This window comes from Acinonyx jubatus, chromosome C1, assembly GCF_027475565.1.
Source record: "Acinonyx jubatus isolate Ajub_Pintada_27869175 chromosome C1, VMU_Ajub_asm_v1.0, whole genome shotgun sequence".
NCBI lineage: Eukaryota > Metazoa > Chordata > Mammalia > Carnivora > Felidae > Acinonyx > Acinonyx jubatus.
The window spans coordinates 42,333,356-42,360,486 of NC_069381.1; the positions used below are offsets into that span (position 1 = coordinate 42,333,356).

The following is a 27,131-nucleotide window of genomic DNA, read 5'->3' on the forward strand; positions in this document are numbered from 1 at the left end:
ACAAACCCACACACGCACTTGGATTTCTTTGCTGTGATGTGAAGCCTACAAAACATTCTGCCATGTTCGGCATCAGTGAATCACAAACACATGGATTCAGTTTCCCTTGAATGATGCCTGGTTTAAGAAATTGAAGGATGAGGGGAGAGGAGGGTTTGGCAAAGAACAAACAGAGAATTGGAGGCCCTCGCTGGATCCAGATGCTGGGCTGACCCACCCCTGCTTTCTGGTGTTGCCTGTCTGGGGATGTGTGAAAACAAGGCTCAGTTGACTCCCCAAGCTTAGAAGCAAACGGTGGGGCCTTGATGGGCCACCAAAAAACAAAAATAAGAAAGCACCTGCTGGGAACTGTTTTGTAAATTTGCAGGTGGCATTGTGTCTATTCTATGGCCAAGGCCAAGAGTGTGGTAAATAAGAGAACTCGAGGTAACTCTGGAGTCGTGGGACACAGTGATGCCCCAAAAGGATATCCAGCAGCATCCTAAGTGTCAAGTGAAAGGAAAAGGGCTTCACAAACTCTGTTCCAGCCCAAGTGCAAGATGAAAACAAGATTATGGAGATGAGGGTACAGCATGGACAATTCTTATGACATCACATTGAGTGAAAAAGAAAAAAGAAGAAGCACCTAGATTTCTTTTTGCAGAAAGTAACAGTAAGGTATCCTCCAAGAATGTAAAGGAACAGAAAATTGCCAGTACTCTTTGAGATAAACTGTATATTAAAAGGAAAAGGGATCGGAGTAGTGACAGGTGCTATCATTGAGAGGAAACAGGAAAGGAAGGCCCCCAAGGCTCCAAGGGCTTGACTTTTCTAGTGGAAGAGGCATAATTCACATGGGATCAATCAGCAGTGGGGCACAGAGAAGAGCGCTGAGAGCTGCAAAGCCCTCAGGACCTACCCAAGCACCACCCATGGGATGGGAGCCCTCATTCAAGGGCTTTGACAATGCTGTGGCAGGTCCTAACCATCAGACTATTGCTAGGCCAATGGGACGGGAGGCGGGATTTTCTAAATTTTGTCTGAGGCTTCTTCTATAGTCTCCTTGCAGCCGACTTAATTTTTGGAAAACATTTTCAAATGGCAAATATAAGGTGAGAAGGCACACTTAGTCCAGGGGAAAGGAGAGATTTTGTGGGTTGACGGACACATCTTAAGACCTTGAGACTTTAAGAGCTGCATGCAGAGCTATGAAAGGGTGCATCAGTTTGCATGAGAGGCCCAGGAGCCTTCTGAGAGAAAAGAGACTAAGATCCCAACCTCTGCTCCCTGTGATTTGAAGTTAGGGTCAGGGTATACCAGGGTGCCTATGACCATGATCTGCTGGCACTAAAAGCCCCCAGGGCTAATGCAACAGTGGGAGAAAAGGGACCAGAGCTCAATCCCAAGGAGCCACGCTCAGGGCATGGCTGCCTTGAGGAACAACGACTGGGCACTTCAGTTTGTCTAGGAGCCAGAGCAGGAATATGCACCTGCTTATTGTGCCGACTTGAACCAGACCATGCAGGACCTGTGTTCAACAGCGACACCATGCGGTAGGAACCAGAGCAGCAGGGCTAGAGGTAAGATCCAATGTTCCACTTCCATCTACTTGGCTGGAAGCTCACCGAAGGAAATAAGCTGACTTTGGCCAATGGTACGAGCCTCAAGAGGAAGACACTAGGCTTCCCGCTGTACAGAGGAGTAGGACCATATTCAGCACATTCAGTTCTGAAGTCAGTACATAAAGCAAAAACCAAGTATAATTAAATTTGCCTTGAAGGTCCCTTAAGTTGCCCATGAAGTTGAGGAGGCATAGTTTTATATAAGTTCACTCAAGGCAGTTTTCTTCCCGACTTGAAATGGGTTTGCTGTTTCTTTAGGTGAACACCAGCTGAAGCAGTCTGAGTACACTCAGAAGCCATGATGTAAAGGGGAAAAAAACAAACCCAATCTCCTCTTCATGCCCTAGAATCACAATTGCTGCAGGGAGAGGCTCACGCTTTGAGAGGCACATGGGGACCAAGACTGGCTTAGTGCAAAGCACACCCACCTCAAGAGCACAGCTCTTTGAATGGGGGCAGCCTCCTGCTCCTTTAAATTATTTTTCTCTGTTTCCCACAGCATACGTAACTGATTTTGTTTTTTTTTTTTTTAATTTTTTTAACGTTTATTTATTTTTGAGACAGAGAGAGACAGAGCATGAATGGGGGAGGGCGTAACTGATTTTGTTTAAGTTAAATGCACATACGATGGGACTCCACCAGGTGGGACCCAGAAAATAACTAAAGTGGCAAACCTGAAGTCACACTGGTTTTACAATTAAAAACTCAAATCGTCCTGTGGGCAAACATGTAACCAGTGGGTTCCCCGAGTGGTGAGGCTACAGGGAGAAACGCTCTGGCCAGACTGTGCGCACCTGTGCTCCTTAGCAGTTATATGTATAACCAGTCGTATGTAAAACTTTGTGAATGAATAAGTTGGCATTTGGTTTATTTGGTTGCCTCTTGTCAGCATCAGAGGACTGGCCTGGCCAGCGCAGGGGCTCAGATGAGGGTGAGCTTCTGAAGCAGTCAGCCAAGGACTACACCCTACACCCTGGGCCTCGTGATTCATTACTAAGAATAAGAGCAAACATTTATAGGGAAAAAAGATAACAGTGGCAGAATTAAGACTGAAGGGTAATGGGAGATTTTTCCCTCAATTATCTAAAGTGCCTATAAGTATAGAATTTTATTTATTTACTTTTAATTTTAGACACACAGAGAGGGAGCACAAGCAGGGGAGAGGGGAAGAGGGAGAGAGAGAGAGAGAGAGAGAGAGAGAGAGAGAGAGAGGGAGAGAGAATATTAAGCAGGCTCCATGCTCAGTATGGAGACTGATGTGGGGCTCGATCCCACAACCTGGAATCACAACCTGAGCCCAGATCAAGAGTCAGATGCTCAACCAACTGAGCCACCTAGGTGCCCCTATAGAATTTTTTAAATACAAAAAAATATTTAAAGGCAACTCCTAACCATCCTCCAAGCGTCAGTTCAAATGTTGGTCATGAAACTTCCCTGAATTCTGCCTTAGCTGCCCTTCCACTGCTCTTAACCCATTTAATATTCATTTATTAGGTACCTACTCTATAGTAGGCCCTGGGATGTTCCTGTAAAAGAGATAGAGAAATTTATTTTCTTTTCAAAAAAATTTTTAACACTTATTTATTTTTGAGAGACCGATCACAAGCAAGGGAGGGGCAGAGAGAGAGGGAGACACAGAATCTGAAGCAGGCTCTAGGTTTGAGCTGTCAGCACAGAGCCTGATGCGGGGCTCGACCCCATGAACCATGAGATCATGACCTGAGCTGAAGTTGGATGCTCAATTGACTGCACCACTCAGGTCCCCCGAGAAACTTATTTTCTTCAGAATTATTTTTATAGTAAGAGAGTTGTCCTTGTTTAGAAGAAATTCCTCGATAAGCTACTTGGACCAAGAGCTGAGCAGCACCCCGCCCCGCCCCAGTCCAAGAGCAGGGCATGCGTGGAAATGACTTGTAAAAGACGAGGAGGACAGGATTTCTGGCTGGTCTTAGAATAGGGGTAGAGAGAAGGGAGGTGGGGAGAGAGAAAGAAAGAAGTGGCTACACCCTAAACTGACCCTCCAATGATCCACACCCTTGTATACTCTCCCTCCCTAAGTGTAGGTGGGATCTGGAACTTGCTTCTAAGTAATAGAATATGGCAAAGGTGATGGGATGTCCCTCCCATGATTATGCTATAAAGGACTGTCTCAGAAGACTAGAGAGTGAGGGATCCTCCTTCTGGCCTTGATGAAGCAAAAAACTATGTTGGGAATTGCCTTTGGAGAGAGCCAGCAGGCAGAGAACCACAGGTAGCCTCTAGGACCCAAAGGTGGCCTCCAGCTGATAGCCATTAAGGAGGGGGGCCCTCGGACAAACAGCCACAAGGAAATGACTTCTGCCACCAACTCAAATGAGCTTGGAAATAGATTCTTCCCCAGCCAAGACTTCAGAGGAGAACACAGCTCAGCTTACACTTTGCAGCCTCATGAGACCCCGAGCAGAGGATCCAACTAAGCCATGCCTGGGATTCTGAGCCACAGAAAGTGGTAGATAATAAATGGGGGTTGTGTTAATTGGCTAAGTTTGTGGTAATTTGTTCCATAGTAATAGATAACGAATGTACAGAGAGAGAGAGAGAACCATGAGATGGCTGAAGGGCTTACACTTCTCAGTGTAATCCTTACCTGTGATCTTGCCCCCAACTGTCAATGAAAATTGCTAAATTTATGTACTGTTTGAAGCAGGGATATGTGTGTGCATGGGAGACTGACGAAGGCTGTCCCCTGACTAGTTGCAGGAATGCGAGGGCACAGGAGAGCCAGAGGTAGTGAGCACTAGGGTTCATGGAGGATGAGGAGACTTCGACACCCATCACACGGGGAATGGCTCTGGGCACAGGTGAAGTGTGTGTGCCGTGTGGACGTGCATGGCACCTCGTCCACGTGCCTGGGAAGGCTGCCATGAACACAGGTGCGCAGGACTCAGACTTACATGCAGGTCTGTATCAGTGTTCCCAGGTGTGCCTGAGTCGAGAGAGACTTTCCAGAGAGAGTGACACGTAAGCTGCAGGTGCTAAGTGAAAGCACGAAGGAGGAACAGGTCACCCAAAGGGGTTGCCTGCTGAGAGCAAAACGGGTGCAAAACAGGTTCATGAAACATCTCATCTGGGCCTTGGAGAAGCCTTAATAAGTTAGAGAAAACATGCTACATTCATAATATATCAGGAGCTATGCTGGGTGCTCCAAGTACATTATCTTATTTCATTCTGAGAATAACCCTGTGAGGGAGGTGGGTGTTGTCCCCATTTTATAGGGAAGGTCACTAAGGCTCAGATGCTGGGACTTGATTAGGGTCACACGTCCAGTAAGTGCTCTTCCCCTGGAGTCTCCTGCAGATTCTCAGCCACACCTACCAGTACTGTTTGCTTACCTCCCTCACTGCAAATTAGGAAGCCACAACTGGCCAAGGGGAGGTTGCACTCAGCTGGGCTATGGCATGCCTGTCTGAGGAGGGGGCTCAGGCCAGGTGCTGGTTTGGAGTGGATTCTAGAGACAAGATGTCTAAGAGCTGGAAGATGCTAGACTGTTGGAAGACTGACTGAGCTGGGCTCCAACCCAGGCTGGCTCGAGTTGGGCCTCCTTTCTCTAAAACCAAGTGTTTCTGTGACTGTCCCCTTTCCAGATGGTGAGACTCCTGAAGGCAGGCATAGGATCTTATCATCCTTTGTGTCAACTGCCCACCATTACCACCCATATTTCTTTATACCTCATCATCCCTCTTGGCTCGTCTATTCATTTTCTGTCCCCTGCAAAAATCTGTTACACTGACCACCACCGTTGACTAGGGGGACAATGAACCCGACCCCCTCCCAGCATCTCACATAAAAACACAGTGATGCACATGGTCCTTCTCCATGGAGGGGTCACAGCGACTGGTGACCTTGGCAGAGGGAATTCTTGGCCTAGGAGTGGCTCATCCAGATAGGAATGCTGTTTCACTACTGTACCAAAAAAGGGGTCTGTACCCCATCATGCGGTGTGCCAGCTGTGACTGTGAATTCATTGAACTAACAATACTGAGTACACCCAGGGTTATGAGCAGCGCCTGCGGTGGAGACAGGTCATCATCAATCGTTATCAATAAATAAAGAGCTAGGAAAACTGCACACGGCACCTTGAGCTGGGTCTTGCACGCAGAGCGAGACTTTAGTTGGGAAGAGAAGAGGGCATTCGTGGAAGGAGGAACAACGGGAGCAAAGGTATGGAGGCAGAAAAGCATGCGACCCACTTAGGGGCTACTGACATAACCAGCCTGATCCCAGGGGCGTGGCATAGGAACGGGGTGGCAGGTTCTGCTGGAAAAGAGGTGGCCTGGCACCCAGAATTGCAGGTTATCGGACCTGGGAGCAAATGTGCCTTAATGTGTATCCTCCCACTGCCCTGGAGCGGTTACCCTGCAGAAAATCCCTGACCTCTGAACTGTCGAGGCAGCTCTGGCGATTTTGCTCTGCCCTGAGTGGTAACACGGGAGTGGCTGCTCCTGGAGGACAGGGGTCACAGCCTTGAAGTGGCCAGGAGCAAGCGCTCGGGGAACTGTGGGCGACCGATGGATGGATGGATCACAGTTGAAGCTAAAGGAAGGTGAGTTCAAGGACAGAGGGTTTAGGGCTTAGAAATGTGTCATTTTTCCCCCCTTAAGAAGGTTCAATTCTCCCTTAGTAGGAGAATATGAAAGCACTTCCATTTTTCAGTGACACGGTTGCTCTGCACGAGCCCAAACCGTATAATAAACAAAGGAAATGTGTGAACACACACTGGCTTTTCTCAAGTTAATACCGCATTCCTTTCCCAGCCCAGAGAAAGCACTTTTGTCCAGTGAGAGACAGGACTTGGAGAGCTGGACAGGCCCTTAGTTGCTAGGTAAGCTGGGTAAACCGAGGCCCAGAGTGAAGGCGCCTTACCTAAGATCATGTGATAATTTGTGGTAGCAGCATGTCTAGGTCCCAGGTCTCTGACTGACTCCAGGCCTTTTTAAAAGTCAAACGACTTGCCCAAGATCACACAGCCAGAAACCAACAGCGCCAGGGTGGGAGCCCAGGTCTGTGGGACTCCAAGTCCATGCAAACCCTCTGTCTTTGAGGTATTTCTGTTCTGAGTACGCGGTGACACCTGGGCAGTAAAGGACGGTCATGGCAAAGGACCGTAAAGCCACCTAACAGGATTCCTGCGCCTTATATCATAACAAATCCAGGGGAAAAGGAGAAAAGAGAAGAGTCCTCTGCTTCTTCCATTGACACACTTACCTAGCTGTCATGTAACCGTCTGTTTTCTCCCTCATAGCCTGTGAGCTCTGCCGGGACTGACCCTCATTGATCTCTGTATGTGCAGCACCCAGGACAGGGCCAAGTGCCCAGAGAGCACAATGCCTGATTGTTGAATCCCTTCACTGATTCACTTGACAAGTATTAAGGAGTACCTACTATGTGCTAGGCACTTGGCTAGGTCCAGAGTGGAACCTCAGCAGACTACTGTCTCTGCCTTTACAGACTTTACAGTCCCTGTGGGAGATCAAGAAACAAGCAAACAAGTGAATACATACAGGACAACAGTGGATGGTAAGGGCTGTGCCGGGAAAGGAATAGGGTGTGGTGAGGGAGAGTGAAGGTGGTAGTGAGGGGGGACGGGTGGGGCGGGCCTTTCTAAGGCAGTGACGGTGACATGGATGGAGATCTAAAGAAGAGGAAGAGGAGGGGAAAATGGGCGATGGGCCTTGAGGAGGACACTTGTTGGGATGAGCACTGGGTGTTGTATGTAAGCATTGAATCACGGGAATCTACCCCCAAAACCAAGAGCACACTGTATACACTGTATGTTAGCCAACTTGACAATAAGTTATATTAAAAAAAAAAAACAGATCAAGAGGAAGAGATATGAAGTGTTGGAGGCAGAAGGAACAGCATGTGTGGAGACCCTGAGGTGGGGGAGGGTCGGTCTGGTCTAAAAGGCCAGTGGGACTGGAGTGAGTGGGGCCTGGCATGAGGTGGGGTGCAGGCAGGGAAGGATCAGGCAGGGCCTCTGAGATCAGGGTAAGGGCGGGAGAGTTTGTTCTAAATGCCATGGAATGTCATGTTCATTCGGGTTAATGAATGGCATGGCCCAGATGGCTTTTCAGGAGGTCACTCTGACCACTGGGTGGAGAACGGGTAGGAGGGGAGCAAGGACCAAAGCCAGGAGGCCAGTGAGGTTACTGTGGAGTCTGGACCCATGTGGTGGGGGTGAAGCTGGGTTGGCACTGGGAGGCAGAACCAGACGCAGTCACTGGCAGACTGGCTGGTGGTGGGGATGGGACGGGAATAAGCAAGGAGGTTTGAATAGCTGGGTGGACGGAGCTGCCGTGTAATGACAAGCAGAAAACAGGAGAAGGAACTGGTTTGTGGGGTAAAATCTCAGGCTGGTGACACTAAATTTGAGACACCTGTTGAACATCCAGAAGCGATGTCAAATAGGTAGTTCAAGTGTGGTGCTCAGATGAGAGGTCTGGGGGGGAAATCTGTACTTGGAGTGTTGGGCTTCTGGGTCGTACCTCAAAGCCATGAGAATGGACGAGAGAAGTCTTGAAAGCGACGACATTCAGAGTGGAGTAGAGGAAGAGAAGCTAGGATAAAGGGGCAGAGAGCAGGCAACCACAGAGGCGGGGGGAGGGGAGCACCAAGAGGAGGATTTCAAGAGGGAAAGGGGGGGATCAGCTGCTCTATCGAGTGTAGCAACTGCTGTGGAGAGAGAGGTCACACAGAGCAGGAACTGAGAGTGTCCTTTGGATTTAGCAACATGGAAGCTACTGGTGACCTTGACAGATTCACTGACCCAGTGAATGACTCAAAAGATGCATAGAGAGGAGATGACAAGCAGAGTGGGTTGGGGAATCAGGGAAAGCTTCTGGAAGGAGGGAAGCTGCGTTTCAGCAGAGTCTTGGATGGGATGGAGGCTGAGTCCTGAGAGACCTAAGTGCTGCCTGCAGGAAGTCGAACTGTACTTGACAAAGCGCCCCTGCGGGGAGTAGAGAGTGCCTCCCCGCACTAGAGGGAAAGGGGAGAGGAATTGGCTCATGTCTCAGGGCTCAGCAGCAGGGAGGCTGCGAAGCGATGACCCTGCCCTAAGGGACAGAGCCCACTACCCTCCTCCAACACACACATACAGGTCTCAGAGATGTGTGCACCTCCCTCCCTGCAGAGAAGTCCTGGGAGGTGAGGATTCCAAACCCACAGCCTCAGAGCAATGAAGGGCTCTTAGACACCACCTGGAGCAGCCAGCTTGTTATAGGTGGGGAAATCTGAGACGCAGAGAGGGGCAAGGGCTTGCTCAAGGCCACACAGCATGCCATTGGTAGAGACAGGTGATCTCCAGTGATTTCCAGTGGTCCTCCCCCAGTGAGTAAAGTCTGAATTCTTAAGCCTGGCATAAAAGGTCTTTCATGCTGGGGCAAGAACCTCCCCCCAGTTTCAGCTCCCACCACCCTTCCTCACACTCTGTGACCCAGTCCTTCGAACATCTAGCACATGCAAGTATATAGTCCCGTACAGTCCTTGCAACAACACTTTGGAGTAGGTGCTATTATTCTCATTGTATAGGTGAGGGAACTGAAGCTCAGAGGAGTTTGGGAACCGTCCAAGGTTGCAGAGCTGAGCCAGCATATTATCTCATGAGTGTCTCCAAAGTTGTCTTTTCCCCACACCCAGCTGCATTCACCATAAAGAGCCCCTCTGCTGGAAAGCAATCCCTGAACTCCCTGGCCCTGAGCTACCTGGGAGCCAGGTCACGTCCTATGACACCAAGTCACTTTTTTAAGTCACCAAAAAGTCCATTGAATGGGACTGAAATAACTGGTGCCACTGAACGACCCAGGCTTCAGCAGCCCGTGCCACACCCGAGTGCCCATAAAGACCCCCAATCACAGTTTTCAGGCCAGCCACCCACAGCAGGAGCAGGGCACCTACTGAATCTGTACAGAATCTTCTCCCCTCCCAGCCCTGGCCTCCCAGCCAAACACCTGCCCCTCCCTCACCTGGAGACCACCAGTGGCAGGATCAGCATCTTCAACATCCTCATCAGGAGCTCTCCAGGAAACTGGAAGTAACTAATTTCCTGAAAATGCAGGAAGAGCTGGGGTTATAGCAGGCAGTACCAACCTCACAGCTGCTCCATTCTTTACAACGTTCAAAGCCCTGATTCACCCACCCTCTCCTGTCCAGCACGTGGACAGCAGAGTCCACAGAGGAAGCACTGGCTTTGGAGCCAAACAGACTTGGGTTCTAATCTTGACCCCCTGTAACTAGCTGTGTGGCTTTAAGCTAGTTACTCGATCTCTCTGAGTTTTTCTCATCTGTAACAAGGGTAACAACTACTTCATAGGACCATTTGGAGGCTTAAATGAGAGGAGGTACATAAAGTACCTGACAGAGTGCCTGAATGAGAGTAAATGTTCAGTAATCACAGTAAATGACAGCTCTCCTCCACCTCTGCACCATTCATCTGCCCATTCACGGTATAATTCATGTAGCAGATGGTAAGTGGCAAGAGGACAGGGCCATATACTGTTCACACGTTCATTCAGCCCATATGGCCAAGCATCGTGCTGGGTACCCCAGAATGAATTAGGCACAGTTCCTGCAACGGAATTCTCAGTCTAGTTTATGGGGAGACTGACTCATCCACAGAGCATGACATTCTTGAGTCAGTTTCTTCTTCTGCATTGGGCCCGTTCTCTGGTGCCTCCCCACCCCCAACCCATCCTGGCATCATCATGGGTTCTTGCCAGCCTCCTGGCAAAGGAGAGAGAATCGGGTTGGTGGGACACCATCCAGTATAAAGAGCCCCTACCGGGCAGAGTTCTTACATCGGCTTCCTCACAGGCCCCTGGGTCTAGCCTACCCTTGGGGCCTTGGATTAGGTCTCCTCGCCTGTCAGCTGTCTCCAGAGTCACATGTCCAGAACCTGACAGCTGAAGTAGAAGGGGTCACTAAGCCCAGTTGAATTTCATATGAATTTCGTATGAACAACAAATAATTTTTTTAAATGTTTATTTTTGAGAGAAAGAGAGTGAGTGAGAGAGTGTGCTACTAGGGGAGGGGCAGAGAGAGGGATACAGAAGATCCAAAGTGGGCTCTGAGCTGTCAGCACAGAACCTGATTCCAGGCTGGAACTCACAAACTGTGAGATCATGACCTGAGCCAAAGTCGGACCCTTAACCAACTGAGCCACCCAGGCGCCCCAACAACAAATAATTTTTGTTGTTCACTTGAAATTCAAATTTAACTGAGTGTGCTGTTTTTAAGTTTTTAAATTCAATTTAATTGTTTTGCTATTTCTAGCAAACCATGCTTGAGGCCACCTTCCTGAGGGTAAGGTTGTGGGTGAGGCCGGTACAGGGACTTTCAAGCACCATCCAAGTTAAATTTTTGTACTTGGAACCATTTTTTTTTTAAACATAACACTTGGTTAATAGTCTGATACTTTGAAAAGCCCCAACTCATAGAATTTTGGTGCTGAGAAAGGGGTTTTAAAGATCTAGTTCAGCTGAGCCAAGAGAGGGAGGGGACTTAGCAGTGACTGTGCAGGACCAGAAATCAAGCCTCCTTGTCCCGTTCTACTGTAGTTTCCAATGAGCCAGAAAGTCTTTAAAAAATAAGGGTGAATGGGAGAGAAACTTCTGAGTCCCATGAGCGTGAACAAAAATGCTTTATTGTACCCTTATGTCCGATAGTAGTCTGGCCAAATATAAGATTCTTAGTTTGAAAGAATTTCCCTCCCCCTTGTCTTCTACATTCTAGAGTTGCTTATGATGTTTGGAACCATTCTTCCTATCCCTTAGCTGAGACTTGTTCTACTCCCTCAGATCCATTGAAGGAATATCTGTCAATTTCCAGTTTTCTGTAATTTTCATGAGGTGATGTACCACAGGACGAGATTTTCTGATTTTCTTTTTTTTAATTCATCGGGGTGTGCATATTTTTTGCTTCTGAGAAAATGTCTTATATTCTCTGTGAAATTTTTCTCTCCATATGTTCTGCTAGCTCTCTCTAAAACTCTTATTAGGGAGTTGGATGTTGGACACCTCTGACTTCCTTATATTTTCTTTTATTTTCATCTCCTGTTTTACGTTCTGGGAGATCCCTGCAACTTTATGCTAGCTACTGACATTTTTATCTTGACTCATAGATCTTTAATTTCAAAAAGTCTTTTGTGTTTTTAGATTGTTCTTTCTTTTTGCATCCTATTCTGTTTTACAGTCACGATATCTTCTCTCACATGTCCAAAAAACTTAAGAAAAGATTTAAATGTTTTTTCTATTTCCTGCATTGTCTCTGCTTCATAGAGACCCTCTTTTCTGTTTGTTTAGTCTCTTTCTGTTAGATGCTTTGATCTTGGCTTCTGCTCATATGTAAGTGTGAGGCACTAAACTTCTGTGTGCATGAGTGAAGCTTGTCAAGTGATGGCTCCTCAAAGGAAGGTAACAGTGACAGTCTGACTTTTGTACTGGGGATAGGATGGGATGGGAAGGAATCCCCTTGAGAGCAGAATTTGGAGATGTTTTCTCTGAGGTTTCAGTTAGAAGCCTCTTCCTAACTCCAGCTGGGGGGGGTGAGGGTGTGTCTAAGCCCAGGTGACAGCAATCTTATTGGGATCCCGCTAATTGGTGGGACGCATGTGCCTCATCACCTCCCCTCTCCCAACACACACAGGTGGGCCTGATATCCCTAAATCAAGCTTCTCTGGCTCTTTGGGACAGGCAGGACAGTAGAGATGGGTGGAAAGGAGTCTCCCCATTACATGAACTGGAGGGGACCTAGGGGACTAATTGCTCTGGTTAACAAAATTCCAACCAATGCCCCTGATTTCACCTCCATACTTCACGTGGCCTCCTGCAGCTCTGTGCACTTTCAAGTGCAGAACCTTTCTAGAGACCTCTAAGCCAAAGTGATGTGGCATCTACTTCTACAGACACAGGTTTTAGCTTTCTGTGCTCCTACTAAGTGCGACCATTCAATTCTATCCACTTCCCTTCTTGCCTAATTTATTGTACTCGCTCGACTTCTTTTCTCCACTATCTCCTTTCATATTCTCCTGGGAGTTTATTTCTTTAAACAATTCCGTTACTATAATTTTAGTGGGATTCCAGGAAGGAAAGGAAGATGGATGCAACTGTAAATTCACCGTGGTTTCACCGGAACTCTCAAAATAATCTGTATTTTTTAATGAGATATTATTTCCAAAGAGAAAATCTGTGATTTTCTAAGTTCTTTTCACAAGTAGGACATTCTTCCATTGTGCAAATTGTTTATGACTTTTGACTGTTGCATAAGCTTACAAAATAAGGGTTTAGTTTCTGAGTCACTGGCAGAGATCACAGAAACAACTCCTGGATTTCAAAGTAAGATGCTGAGAAAGCCAATTCCTGCCAAATAATTGTTCTAAGACTTCACATCCTTTCTTCAATTTATCTGGCAGGTTAATCCAGACCGGAACACATTTGCATTTCCAAGCAGATGGGGCAGGCCGCTTTGGCAAAGGAGGCCCCCGAGGAGCTTGGCTTTTAATGAGAAGCATTCCAATTTGTTTTCACAAAATAATCTTCCTGCAGGAAATATATTTTTTGTTGCTCAGGGAAATTAAAGAAAGTAGATTGCAGATTGTTTGTGCCATTGCCAGTTTAATTCGGCAAAGAGTCAAGGGTTGTCTCTGTGACAAGCACTGAACTAGACTCACATTTTGGCTCGTGAAAGCCCATGTGATATTCATCAAGTTAAATTCTGATGGGAGGGATAGACACCTGCACAAAGGGCTCTGAAGCAAGACAGCTGGCAGCTGGTGACAGCAGAAGGCTGAGCGTGGCATGAGTGTGGGAGCAGAGTATTAGTTCAGAGTGAGGCAGGTCTGGAAGAACTTTTATAATATATGGAATATGAGATGGTTCCTGGACAGAGGTCGGACTTGGACAGGTAGATAAGGGAGAGGGGAGTGTAGGACCAGCCACTCAGCACCGCTGTAATTCATTCCTTCTTCCACATGCTGTATGAATCCTTGTTTATTCTCAAAACAATCCTGGTGGACATACAGTGCCCCCCACTCCAGATGAGGAAAACGAAGCCCAGAAAGGAGACAGCATTTTGCCTGTCACAGCCATTTACTAGTAGAGTCAGAGTCCGGGGTCTGGGAGCCACCACTGCTCCCAGAGTCCATGCTTCTCCCTAAATAGCCGAGAGTGGCTTAACAGTGTTACTGCTGTAATAGGGGCTCAGTTCTCAGGGACGGGGTGTTTCCCTTTTCATGGGGGACCAAATCTGATGCCTTGAGCCCCAGGTGTATTGACACCTGGTATCTGTGAGCTGCAGGAAGAGGAAATTTATGAAATAGGGGATCTTCCAAGAGCCCATCAGCAAAGACTCCTTGCACAAACGCGAGACGAGCTGCTTGAAGCCCTTTTTCGGCCAGGCCTCATCCTTAGCCTTGTCTTCGGCCTGCCTAGCCCAGTTATAGCAAAAATCCTGCCAAGTCAGTTTAGGGAGAATGCCCCCTCTTTACCTTCAGCAAGAATCCTGCTAAGTTGATTTAGCAGGAATCCCTTCACCCTCCATGTTTCCTCTTAGCAATTTTCTATCTGTTGGCCCCTTACCATGCTCATTGGCTCTAAATTCTCAGCTGTCTTTGTTGTGTTCGGACTTAAGCCTGATCTCTCTCTCCTATTCCCATGGTCCTGAATAGTCCTGAATAAAGTCTCCCTTACTGTTACAAGTGTCAGAATAATCTTTTCTTTAATGCCGTATGAGTGTCCTTCCCTGTCCCGTGGGAGATGGGTGCCGAGAGGGAAAGGGGCCCTTGCTCAGGCCGTCACACAGGCCGGAAACCTGGGGGCCTGCCCTGATTTCCTGCCCTGCATCCAATCCGCCACCACATCCTGAGGGCTCCTCTTTTGGAAACAGGTCTCACAAGTGCCCTGTTCATCGTGCTGTAGGTCTCACCACTGCAGCCACCCTCTCATTTGGTCCCCTGCCTGTATCACTGCCTCAGCTTGCACTCAGCACCAGAATGATCTCTCCAAGCTGAGATCTGACCATTTCACTCTCCTGCCCCAAACTACTCATAGTTGTCCCAGGCCTGTGCTTGGTGATGGAATCCAGAAGCCCGATGGCCCCTGAGCTCCAGCCCCTGCCTCATAGTGTACGTTCCAGCTGCCATGAACAGCCTGCTCCATACAGGCCCAAATCTTTCATGGCCCTGCATCTCACTCCTGCTGTTACTTCTGCCTGGCGTACCCTTCCTGGCTCTCTGTTCATCTGAGCTGCTGTAAGAGGTGTTCTCTGATGCCTGCCTTGCATTCTTACACGTCCTCATTCTTCCTGTTCCCATGCCTCTTGGCCCTGTGGTTCTTCTAAGGAGATGTCCTTGCCTCTCACTCACGTGGTGATGCCATTTGTAACCACTTCCTGCACCATTTTATTGGACCTCACTCCAGTCCTGCAGTGTTTTATCACGCCCGTGCTACAGATGAGAAAACTGGGACCCAGAGAGGCAGAGTGCCTCACCCACTGTCATGTCACCAGGGAGTCGGGGCGTGGGACTGTGATTCCCAGGTCCCTCAGGCCCACATACCCCTCCTCGATGGGGACCCGGTGAAGCTCTGGGTGGCTGACCTGTGGTGATAGGCGACGGGTCCTCAGGAAGAAGCCGAGAAGGCAGCCCACGGTGACAGATAGCACAGACAGGATGAGCAGTCCGTTCCGCTTGCACACATCCCTCCCTCGTGCCAGGACGGCGCCTGGCACCATGGTGAGCCCAGTCTGCTGGCACAAAGCACAGCACCATTCCATGCACGTGAGGCCAGCCGGGGGCTCAGTGTCCCAGCCAGGGGCACTGGCTGCTCAGCAGGCAGGTGGTCAGGGTTGCTAAGCACCAGTCGCCAGCCCCACGGCCATGGCCTGTGTGTCTGCCCCAGAGGGAAGCCACAATCCTATTACCAGCTGCGTCATTAGGAGCCAGGAACAGATCAGGGCCTGGGAAATTAGAGCAGGCCACGTGGTCTGGGGGTTTGGACCTCAAAGCCAAGTGCACCTCTTAAACAAGGGAGGGGCCCAGAGACTTGCAGGAGGAACAGAGGGACGCTTGCTCGGTTGGTTTGATTTTTACCCCCACTTCATTCCAGAAAGAACTGGAGGCAAAGCAAGAGGATACTAGCAATCGCTAACATTAATTAAGCATTTACCACATAGCAGGTGCTATTTTAGAAGCACGTTACTTGCAATAGCGCATTTAATCTTAATACCGATTCTGAGATGTAAGTACTGATACGTATCATTTTACGGATGAGGAAACTGAGGCAAAGGACATGTGTTGTGCGCCGGCCTGTTCTAGTTGCTTGACTTATGTGAATCATACGGAATCACCCAACAACCCTAAGACTCCAACCTTCATTTTACTGAAATGGAGACCCCAGGAGTGAGAGTCCCTTGGTCATTTTCACAGAGGCAGCAGTAGCAGAGTGGAATTCAGGCCTATGTTGGTTTGATTTCCACCACATGAATAGATAGATGGCTTCAAAAGTGCTCAGCAGTATTATGGGGGCTACAGGATTTGAACCCAGTGGATCTGGGTTCAGACTTGGGCCATTCTCTGTGATGTGTATCCCTCAGGTTGCTTTAAGCCTGAAGCTGGGAACCCTGTCAGCTCTCATAGCCTATTATTTTTTAAAATGACACAGCCCAAGGGACCTATTCAATTCCCAGCTCTGCCGTTTACTAGCTGTGTGGCCCTGGGCAAGCCATATAAGCTCAGGGTGCCTCAGTTTCCCCATTTGAAAAACAAACATAATAATAGCATCATTAGCGCTGGTGTGACTTCCCATCCAGAGATTATTTGTGAAAGCAGGGGTGAACTGCACTGTGCCGAGCAGGGCAAAGTGCTGTTAGGATCATCGTCCACATTTAGCCATTTTTGTGAGCAAAGTTTTCTTTTTGCTCTTTTTTTTTGTGGCCCGGCCTGCCCTTTAAAGCTACAGAGAATTAACTCTAGTCTGTCTCACCAGGAGTCTGTAATCTCATAGGGGCAGTCAGGCGGCAGCAGGGAGAGCATGCGTGTGCACAAGGGGTCCTCCCCTGACAAAGGGGGGAAGGAGGAAGATGGAGAGGAGAGGGCGAGGAATGGCAAGGAGGGCTGGGGGGTCCAGGCAGAGGGGGCTGGGGTGCAGGCCCTGAAGCTGTGCACAGAGCTCCCAACTGGGAGGGGGACCCCTGGATGTTGGTCCTAACTTAACCAGCTCTGTGACCTTGCCTTTTTTGGGCCTCAGCCTTGCCCTCCTTAGAATGAGAGAAATGGCAGGGGGGTTGGGGTGGGGGCTGTTAGGGGTGCGGTGCCTGTTTGGTTCAGTCGGTGGAGCATGTGACTCTTGATCTCGGGGGTTGTGAATTTGAGCCCCACTTTGGGCACGGAGCCTACTTAAAAAAAAATTAAAAGTCTCAAAAAAAAAAAAAAAAGGATGAGAGAAACATCTTCTGAAGGGCCTCTCTTTGCCAATAGCTTCAGGCGGTGAGAGTGAAGTGGCTACCAGTCTGAGAGGTGTTTTTTCTCCAACAGTGATTCTTAAAACCAGGAATTTCCCGATAAACCTTCAACTCCAATGACTGTCTCATTTTCCAATTAACCAGACGGTACAGTTACTGTTGAAAAGAGAAAATATTTGGAGTAGAGATTTGGATTTGTGTTTCAGTCAGTGTCCTGACCTGGCCTGTAGCCAAGCCACTGATGTAGGTGAATCTTGATCTCAGGGTTCGTGAGATCGAGCCCTGCATGGGAGCCTGCTCGGGATTCTCTCTCTCTCTCTCTCTCTCTCTCTCTCTCTCTCAAAATAAATAAATAGACTTAAAAAAAAATAAATAAAGCATGCTGAAGCGTGTGAGGTGCTCTCCACTTCAGCTCTAAGACTGATTCCCTTGGAGCCCTCACAACTGCTCCTTCCTCCTGTCCCTCCATTCTGACAGTACCACCACCTGCCTCCCAGACTCTAGGCCTTTCTTTCCATTCTTCCCACTGTCTTCAATAGGTGAAATTATAATTCATTCAAGCAAATGTTTTTATAGCAAAGTCTCATGCCACCTCTCTTAGGTACTGGGGACACAGCAATGAGTTGACACAGTATTTACCTTCAGGAAGCTTGTAAGAAAATTTAGGGAACTCTAAGAAAGAACTAATTCACACTAAAGTGTAAGTGACTAATAATGAGCTTACTAAGGATATTTGTAAATCAAATCCAGAGTCCAGGATGAGAACGCTTTATTTATTTTTTATTTTTTTAAAGTTTATTTATTTTGAGAGAGAGAGAGAGAGAGAGAGAGAATCCCAAGCAGGCTCCCTCCCATGCAGGGCTCGATCTCACAAACCCTGAGATCATGACCTAAGCTGAAATCAAGAGTCTGGGTGCTTAACTGAGCCACCCAGGTGGCCCAAGAACCCTTTAATAGCTCCCTGCTGCCCACAGAATCAATTGCCTTACAATGTTACTAGATATGCAAATGTTTTCCATAATTAAAAACAAGTTGGGAAATTCTGGATGGAACAAAGTTAAGTTCTTTAGGACAGCTCAAAGTCAGACTGTTCAAGTTCAAACTTTAGGTCTATTTACTAACTGTGTGATCTTGGGCAAACTTCTTGACTTCTCTACAAAATAGGAATGATACATACAATAGTGCCTAGTTCATAGAGTTGTGATGTGGGTCAAATATGGTGATGCATGCCAAGTGCTCAGAGCATCACCTGCTGCCTTATAGACACTCACAGGTAGTTAGTATTAGTTATACTATTAAGTTTTACAATACTAATATATGTTGGAGGAAGTCACTGAGTAGGGATGCAGAATCTTAGCCCTCTTCTGCAGCAGAGAAGTCCATGGGTCTGGTGTTTGGGGAACACAACTTCGGAACATCCCAGTCTCCCGGATGAAGTCCTTGCTTCTTATGGAAGGGTTTGAGGGCCCCAGGGGCTTGCATTGGCTCACCTCTTCAGGACACCCCCTCCTCCTGCTCGAGAGATCTGGAGCTTCTATAACACCAACCACTTCAAGTCCCTTAGCCCTGCATTTCTCTTAGGCCTCTACCCCTGTGCTCATGCTATTTCCTCTGCCTGGAATGTTCTTCCCTCTGACTCCAAAGATGCAGGTCCAGTGCCCCATCTTCCTTGAAGCCTTCCCTAATTATCCCAGATACAACATTCCTTCTTTCCTCCTACTCAGGCCCTTCTGCCGTTACCACCTGAGCATGAACCCTGGTTCCCTTTTAAGTGGCTCAGACAAGGAAATAAATATCTATGAGAATGGAGTGAAGTCTCTGTTACCATGTCACTTGAAAACACCTTGAGGGTTCACCTTCAAAGTTGAAGGCTTAGACTGGGGGCTCAAGGGGCACCCCAAGGAGCAAGGAGTTGCCCTCCAGAGCAGCTGAAACTGATGGGCAGTGAGAAGCCTGAGAGATGCTTCCTGGGAGACTTGAGCTGCACAGATTAAGATGCTATGGGCAGAGAAGATAAAGAATGTTGTGAAAAACGAGCCCAATCCAGTTGAGTGGAAGTGTAATGCAATGCAAAGAAAAATGCAGCCCATGTGAGCCGTACTCAAGTACAGCTGCTCTACTCCGCAGAAGGGAGTTTGCAGGCAAGCCGTTGCCACTGTAACAACTCTGCGTCGGGCGTGGTGGCAGGCACCAAGGTGGATTTATTTGTTAGTGATTGATGATTCTCCAGTGCCAGCAGAGGGGTCAATTCAGCCCGGGGTGGTGGGGGTGAGAAGGCTTCCTGGAGGAAGGGTCATTTAGCCAGAGGCCTGAGTAAACCACGAGTTAACCCAAGGATGGGGGTGCTGGTCAAGAGGGAGACAAGAGGAGAGCCTGCTCTGAAAGAGGAGCCCAGGCGGGAGGCGCAAGAGCTGGCTCTGGAACCTGCAGGGGAGCAGTGTGCTGGGGTGGCCAGTGGGCCTGGGGCCTCACCCCTTCCTCCATGTATCGAAATGAGTTTGGGTTGAGCTGTCTGAGCTCCTAGCTGGGTTATGGTGATGACAGCTCTGGGCTTGTTGGCTGCATTTCAGAGACATACCAGAGGTGCCTTAATCTCCTCCCTGAGAAGCCTTCCCAGCCTAGTCTAGGCTGGGTCCTTCTGGGAAGGTTTTCTGTAGACAACTTGCCCATCTTGGTGTGGATTCCTGTGAGTGTTAGTCACTGAGAGGCTGTCCTGACCTCTGCTGAGGCTGGTCCTTTCCCATGTTTGCCTCAGACAGTGGGGTAAAGTGACTCTTATGTTGCTGTCCTTCTTCCCTTTATAGCCACTCCTTTCTAGACTGTTCATCTATAGAAATTGGGCCTGAGCACCATGAAACCACTTAGCTGCTGTTTGTTGAGCACCTACTATGTGCCAGGTTCTATCAAAGAGCCATGAACCAGAGGGAACCAGTGAGCAACTCAGTCCCACTACAAACACTCACTGAATCAGTCAGGTATTGGGGTTACAGGGTAAGGGCACAAATTCTGGATCTGCGTGATCACACTATATACATTCAAATTAATGAAAATTAGATGGTTTAAAATTCAGTTCTTTGGCTCTAGTAGCCACATTTCAAGGGCTCAATAGCCACATGTGGCTAGTGGCCACCATATTGAGCAGTTACAGAACATTTGCATTATCACAGAAAATTCTTTTGAACTTTCTGGAGTCACAATGAGCCAGATTCAAATCTCAGGTCATTCCCTTGGAAGCTATGTGACTTTGCCCAAATTTGTAAACCTCTCCAATACCTATACATTGCATTATACTTCCATTCATTTGAATATAATAGCTGGAGCAAAGTGTAAAGTTAAAACCCTCAGCAAGTTCAAATTCCAATTCCAAATTAATTAGGACTCTGGTTAGAAAATAACAGGAAACTGGGACACCTGGGTGGCTCAGTCGGTTAAGCGTCTGACTTCGGCTCAGGTCGTGATCTCACGGTCCAAGAATTTGAGCCCTGCGTCGGGCTCTGTGCTGACAGCTCAGAGCCTGGAGCCTGTTTTGGATTCTGTGTCTCCCTCTCTCTCTGACCCTCCCCCATTCATGCTCTGTCTCTGTCTCAAAAATAAATAAACGTTAAAAAAATTTTTTTTAAAGAAAATAACAGGAAATTAAATCAAACTGGCTTAGGTAAAAAGGAAATTTATACGCAGGCTGATGACATGGTTTGTGAAGCCCGGTGCAAAGGGAACATGTGGAGATTTTTGTTCAAAAAGCAGGAAAAAAGTGCATTAAATGTACTAAAATATGAAGCTTTTTCTTTCTTCCACAGTCTCTCTCTCAACTTATTATGGTGGATTTTTTTTGGCTTGTTTTTTTTTGGTTTTTTTTTTTGGTTTTGTTTGTTTGTTGTGTTTGCTATTTAATGTCATTCTGAAATAATAAAAATTAAAAATTTACATTAACATGAATTTTCCTGTTCACCTTTATATTTGCAGCTCCACTCTTAAATGTAAATAGAGGAGCATTTATCTTGTATGCAGAGTCACCAAAAGGACACAATTTTTATTTAGAAGCCCATACATGTATATATATTTTGTTCTTAATCGGAGCAGTGGAAACACCATACAAAACAAATTCAACTGTCTTTGTCTCTTGACACATAAACATTCTACCAGTCAGTACATTCTCTATCTTTGGCTTACGGGTGAGGAAGGACTGAAAAGCAAAGGAACTATATGGGTATCCCTTTCTCTTCTATATCATTTTCAGTATCAGTGGTTGGCCAGCACAGGGAAGTTACACCAGTAAGAAAGGATATGATAAGGTTCCTTGACCGTTTGCCTTTCTTATAACACCACTGTCTCCTTTCTGTGTTCAGAGCAAGTTCTGGTTTGAGGAAAGCATGGGTTTTCATGGCTGACAGCACCCCTGCTACTCTGCTATAGACATAACATGCTTTCCTTGGACTTGCTTTGAGTCTTGCTGAACGTCCCTGTGTGGCCAGCTTACCAGAATTCTGAGCTCATGGGACACCACATACACTAACACAAGCTGAGGGGCAAGAAACTGGATGGGGTTCATTTATACTGCACACATCTTCTCTGCTCACATCATGCTCCACGGGCCTGTCCAACTTTGCTTATAAAGCACAAATTCAAAGATAAATTATTAAGAATTCAGAGATGGTGACAGCAGAGCATTAAACCAAGCACAGGACCCTTCAGATGCCCATGGAACTAATCCCGTTTATAAGACTGGATGGTGAGGCCTTCACAGAACCCAAGGGCAAGAGCAGAGTTGGGCTGCAAAGACCATATGAACTCGGTTCTCAATTGTTGACAGAATTCTCTCTCTCCTTTCTGCATGACTGATCCATTCATTCATTCCTCATCAACATGTTTATTAAGAGGTGGTATAAAATAGTGATTAAGAGCACAGCCTCTGGAACTAGATGACTTGTGTTTGAATCCTGGCTCCCAGACCAACTATCTGTGTGACCTAAGACAGGATACCCTGTGTCTCAGTTTTCTCATGGAATATGGGGATAATAACATCCTATCTTCTAGGATTGTTATGTTAATTAAGTGAATTACATGGAAGAGGCACTTAGGACACTTGTCTGATCGTAAGCACTATATACATGGTCCTTTTATTATCACTATTATTACATGCCACACATATTCAAGGGATAAAGCAACAAACAGAAATAGACAACAATCTCTGCTCTCATTGAGCCTACATTGGTGATGATATTTGTGCTAGATTGTTCTTTCTCTAATGGAGAGATGGAGCATTTCCGCTACTGTGCTGATCCTCGTGGAGGAAACATGGCTACCAGCAGCTCTGTTTCACTCCAAATCCAAAACTCCCAGGGAAGATTCTGATTGGCCCAGTCTGGACCAATCACCTGTGGCCAATAGGGGCAGGGGGTAGGGTCACATTGTTTAAAATCGCCATTTCTATGGTAACCCTGTAGCTGTGTGTGGGAGCAGTTAGAGAAGTGGATATACTGTGCAGACACAGCAAAATATCTAGTACATCATGCTAGTCACTCACCTCTTGGCATATCATGCTTAACCTTGGGTTTCTTTTCTTTCTTGTATAAAATGCTCAACTTCTCCTGTAAGGCTGCTCCAGAGCTTGGGACCAGCTGCTCAAGGTTCACCATTGCTCTGCCTTCTCTGATGTCTACCCTTCCCCTGCATGGCCCATCCTGCCTCACAGCAGGCATAGAAGAGACTGCAGACCACAGCTGGTCCAGGTGATTTCTCACTGCTTTCCAGCCCGCTCCTTCTCACTTGTTTGGGCCCATACGGCCACCAAAATCAGGGATCGAGGGTTCAAAACCCAGGGTTAAAGCCCACAGGGAGCCCCAGAGATATTCTGCTCCACTCTCTGAGGTTCAGAGAAGGAAAGAAGACTAGGCAGGGCCACTTGGAAATCAGGTGCCAAGTCAGGAACAGAACTGGAGTCTCCCCCTTTCTACTCAGTTCTCCCTAAACCCAGAAACACTTCTCAAAGAATCCTGTCATTTTTCAGCCTTTATGGTGCAGAATTGCCTCCACCTAGGAGGCTGCATGGCAGTAACTGAGTAGAGCCTCTTGGGGAGCAACACCCTCCACTACCAGCACTTCCTGTACAACCTGATCAGGCTCTTGCTCTCTGCTGCCTCTGGCTGCCAGATGATCATGTCCTTTGGGAAGGTGCTGAGGTTAGCAGTTGCTGAATGGGAGAGGCAGGATGGGGGACACAGGATAGCTGTCTGCAGAGCCATAGTGGCCGGTGACTGGGGAAAGGATGATCTTGGGCAGATGGGACCACAGATGTTAGGGAATCAGATTAAGGAATTGAACAAGAAATGGACTGAGCTTTGGTTTCTCAAAAAAGTCAAAATAAAAGCGAGCAATGCACGGAGGCTCTGGGCAGAGGGTGCATGTTCTGACACTGAGGAATGCTCTCAGTAAGTCACTTGACCTCCTTGAGCTTTTGCTTTTTCAACTCAAAGATGACTCCTTCCTTCAAGAGGCTATAAAGTGCTGCAGAACAGGCAAACACCATGGTGAAAGCAAGGGCTTTGGTGTCAGACAGACCGGGATTTAATTCCTAGCCCCACCTTAACTACCTGTGCAACTTTTAGGCATGTTGCCTCACTGCTCTGAATCTCTACTTCCTTGTCCATGAAATGAGAATATTAATTATACCTAACTCATAGGGTTTGGGGGAAGTTTAGAATCTTACATGAAAAATAATTCATGAGCTTGGCATGTAGTTACTGCTCAATAAATGGTTGCAAGATATAGAGACCTCAATTAGGAAAACTCAAGCAGAAAGAACAATTTATTCAAAAGCTTTTCTACCTTCCCTCCTTCCTGCCACGTCACTGTTTCTAAGGCCTAACTCCTCAGCATTTTGGAATCTGACAGCCATAAATGTTTGAAGATGCAATGGTCTCCCTCTAGAAGTAGTAAACTCCTTGTTCCCGGAGAAAAACAAACAAAAGCTAGATGACATCTTGGGGGCACATAGCAGAAGGGCTTCAAGCAACTGATGGGATCAGGGTGAGGGGAGGAAGGCACTGGGCTATAGGCCCTCAACGATCTTTTCCAGACCCTCTCTCCCATAGTGGGCAGTGACCACTGAAAAGTCTCATGTGGGGAATGCTAAGAGAAATCCTGCTGAGAACTGGTCCCCAGGAAAGCCCATGATTAACAGATCCCTCCACATCATCAGGAATGTTTGTGTTCAGATGATTTCTCCTTCTCAGAGCTGAGGGTGGGGGCTGATCCTACAAGAAAACATGGTGCAGATAGCTGGCGCAGAACCCTTCAGTCAGAGCCTGGCTAAAGAGGGATCTGCAGTGATCATGGAGAACCTTCAGACCAGAGATGGGCCTTTGCAAGGGCAGGAGTGAGGAGCTCAGGAGAACAGCCCATTAACCTTCCCTCCCAGACCTCACCCACCTAGACCAGTCTCCAGAGCTGGGCACAACCACAGACCAGTCATCTGATTAAGTGATCCTCTACTCTAGGAGCGAGGGGATGCAGCACAACCCCTTGGGGGTAATGGCAGAGCCTCTGAGGAAGTTTTGCTTTAAAAAGCATGGTCAAGGGAAGCCTGGGTGACTTAGTCAGTTAAGCTTCGGACTCTTTGATTTCAGCTCAGGTCATGAACTCGCAGTTCATGGGTTTGAGCCATGTGGGACTCTACACCGATAGCGGGGAGGCTGCTTAGGATTCTCTGTCTCCCTTTCTCTCTGCCCCTCCCCTGAGTGTGCACTCACTCTCTCTCTTTCTCTCTCTCTCAAAATAAATGAAAAAAAAACATAGTCAATATCCTAATTTTATTTTTGGAAAATAAACACAAATCCTCTCTTTTTTTTACTACCTGAACAACAGAGTTCAACAAAATGTTCTTGACTAGTGAGGCTGTTTCTACCTAACCCCACCAGCCATGAAAATTCCCACGGTTGGGGTAGAGGAGAATATTCCCCTGTAAGGTTCACATCATTATCTCTGGGAAATGTGAAATTTTTCTGTTCCTGTGAAAAAGGTATGTGTTCAAAATGGTCAAGTACTCTAATCTAGACTAAGTAATATTTTATAGAACGGGGAAGAGATGCCAGCAAAGGAAAGGGAGTTACTTAAGGTTCAGAGTAAACTGGCTCTTGGGGCATCTGGGTGGCTTAGTTGGTTAAACATCTGACTCTTGATTTCAGCTCAGGTCATGATCTCACAGCTCGTGAGTTCGAGTCCCACGTCAGGCTCCATGCTGACAACATGGAGGCTGCTTGGGATTCTCTCTCTCCCTCTCTCTGCCCCTCCCCTGCTTATGCATATGCTCTCTCTCTCAAAATAAATAAACAAACATAAAAAAAAGTAAACTGGCTCTGACTTTTAATTAAATCTTGTTTTATCTCATTGTTAAGTCCAGAGCTTGTTAATGCCTTGATTGGTTGATTGATGGTGAATGTGGCACTTGAGGATGACAATATGGGCAACAGTGCTAAGAACTATTAGTCATTAGCTTAATGATCAAGAGGTCAAGATCAGGGATTGACTCCTGTTGGGGTGAGTAAGGCTGGCTTGACTCTCTGACCACTGATGGCATCCAAACTCTTAGGAGGGTTCTGAGTCAGGGCAATTTTGCTCTAGCAAAGGGATGTTGTGTTTCCCTTAGCCCCAAGCTATAATCAATAAAATCTAAGGATGCCACAATTAAAAACAGAGGTCTTGGGGTGCCTGGGTGACTCAGTCGATCAAGCATCTGACTTTGGCCCATCTTGCAGTTTGTGAGTTGGAGCCCCGTGTTGTCAAGCTCTCAAGATTCAATGCTGTCGAGTATAGCTGTAATTTATTTTTTAATTTGCTACAAAGCATTCTGTGTTATGAATGGAATATTATTTATTTATCAAGCCTTGTTGATGGACATTTATGTTTCTTCCAGTTTTTGATTACTATGAACAATGTCACGATCAACATTCTTGAATGTTTATATGCACATGTGCAAGACTCTCTCTAGGTTACATACATAGCAATGGAATTATTAGGTCATAGGTTAGGCAGGTGTTCAACTTTACTGGGTAATACCACCTGTTTTCCAAATGACTTTTACCAATTGATGCATTCATCTACAATGTGTGAAAGTTCCCATTGCTACACATGATCTCCAACATTTGGTATTGATTAATTTTTAACTATTGCTAATCTGGTAGGTGTGAAATAGTATTACATTAGGGTGTATATTTGCATTTCCCTGATTACTGAAATTAAATATATTTTAATGCGTTTGTGAGCCATCTGTGTTTCCTCTTCAGTGAACTTTCTGCTCATTTCTTCTGCCCATTTTTAATTGGGTTGTTTGTCTTTTCATATTGTTCTTCATACAATCTGAATATTTATTAACACATCATTTATATCTGTTTCCTGTTTATGGCTTATCTATATCTTTAGGTTTGTCTTTTAAAAATTTCCCCTTTCCTAATAAATTTACTTTTCAATGTAAATTTCTAAGAGTTATGTATTTTTACTTTTCTCATATATATCTGACCAACCTGGTTAAAAACTAATGTAAGAGTCAAAAATTATGTTTCCCTTAGGGTAGCAAATTATCCCATTACTGCATATTGAAAAATCTATCCTTTCCCCTTGAACTAAAATGCCTTCTCTGTAATAAAAAATCAAGTTCTTTATAATTTGAGTCTGTGATACCTTTGTCAATACCACTCTGTCTTAACTACTGTAAGTTTATAATAATTCTTGATTATTTGCCAAGCAAGTCTCTTTGTCTTTTTATTCCTCTTCAGGAATGTATAGGTCTTCAAAAAAGTCATGAAAAATTTAGACAAAAACTTGTCAAGTTCCAGAAAAAGAAATTCCGATTTTTATTATAATTGCATGGAAATTATTGATCAATTTGATAAACTTGGCATCTTCATGATACTGAATCTTCCAATTCATGAACCTTTGCATTTATTTAGATATTGTTTCAATTGTCTTTATCATTTTTCTCCATAAGTGTTGAATATCTGTTTTTTAGATCTAGTCCTATAAATTTTCTAGTTTTTGATACTA

At 46.5% G+C, this 27,131-nt stretch overlaps 1 protein-coding gene across 11 annotated transcripts in view; it reads right to left on the bottom strand.

Annotated features, from left to right (window-relative positions):
- The window catches only part of SLC1A7 (solute carrier family 1 member 7), a 77,388-nt gene that overhangs the window by 29,425 nt on the left and 20,832 nt on the right, over positions 1–27,131 (bottom strand). For 2 of the 11 annotated variants that reach the window (XM_053214048.1, XM_053214049.1), the window contains exons 2-4: positions 10,436–10,540; positions 9,605–9,684; positions 7,023–7,100 (exon numbers count right to left, since the gene is read on the bottom strand). In XM_053214048.1, the coding sequence (XP_053070023.1) occupies positions 7,023–7,100; positions 9,605–9,648 (122 nt within the window). In that variant the 5' untranslated portion in view covers positions 9,649–9,684; positions 10,436–10,540. Of the gene's footprint in view, positions 1–7,022; positions 7,101–9,604; positions 9,685–10,435; positions 10,541–15,189; positions 15,738–27,131 lie in introns of those variants that run through there. The other 9 variants (XM_053214042.1, XM_053214046.1, XM_053214047.1 and 6 more) reach the window with 9 other exon arrangements.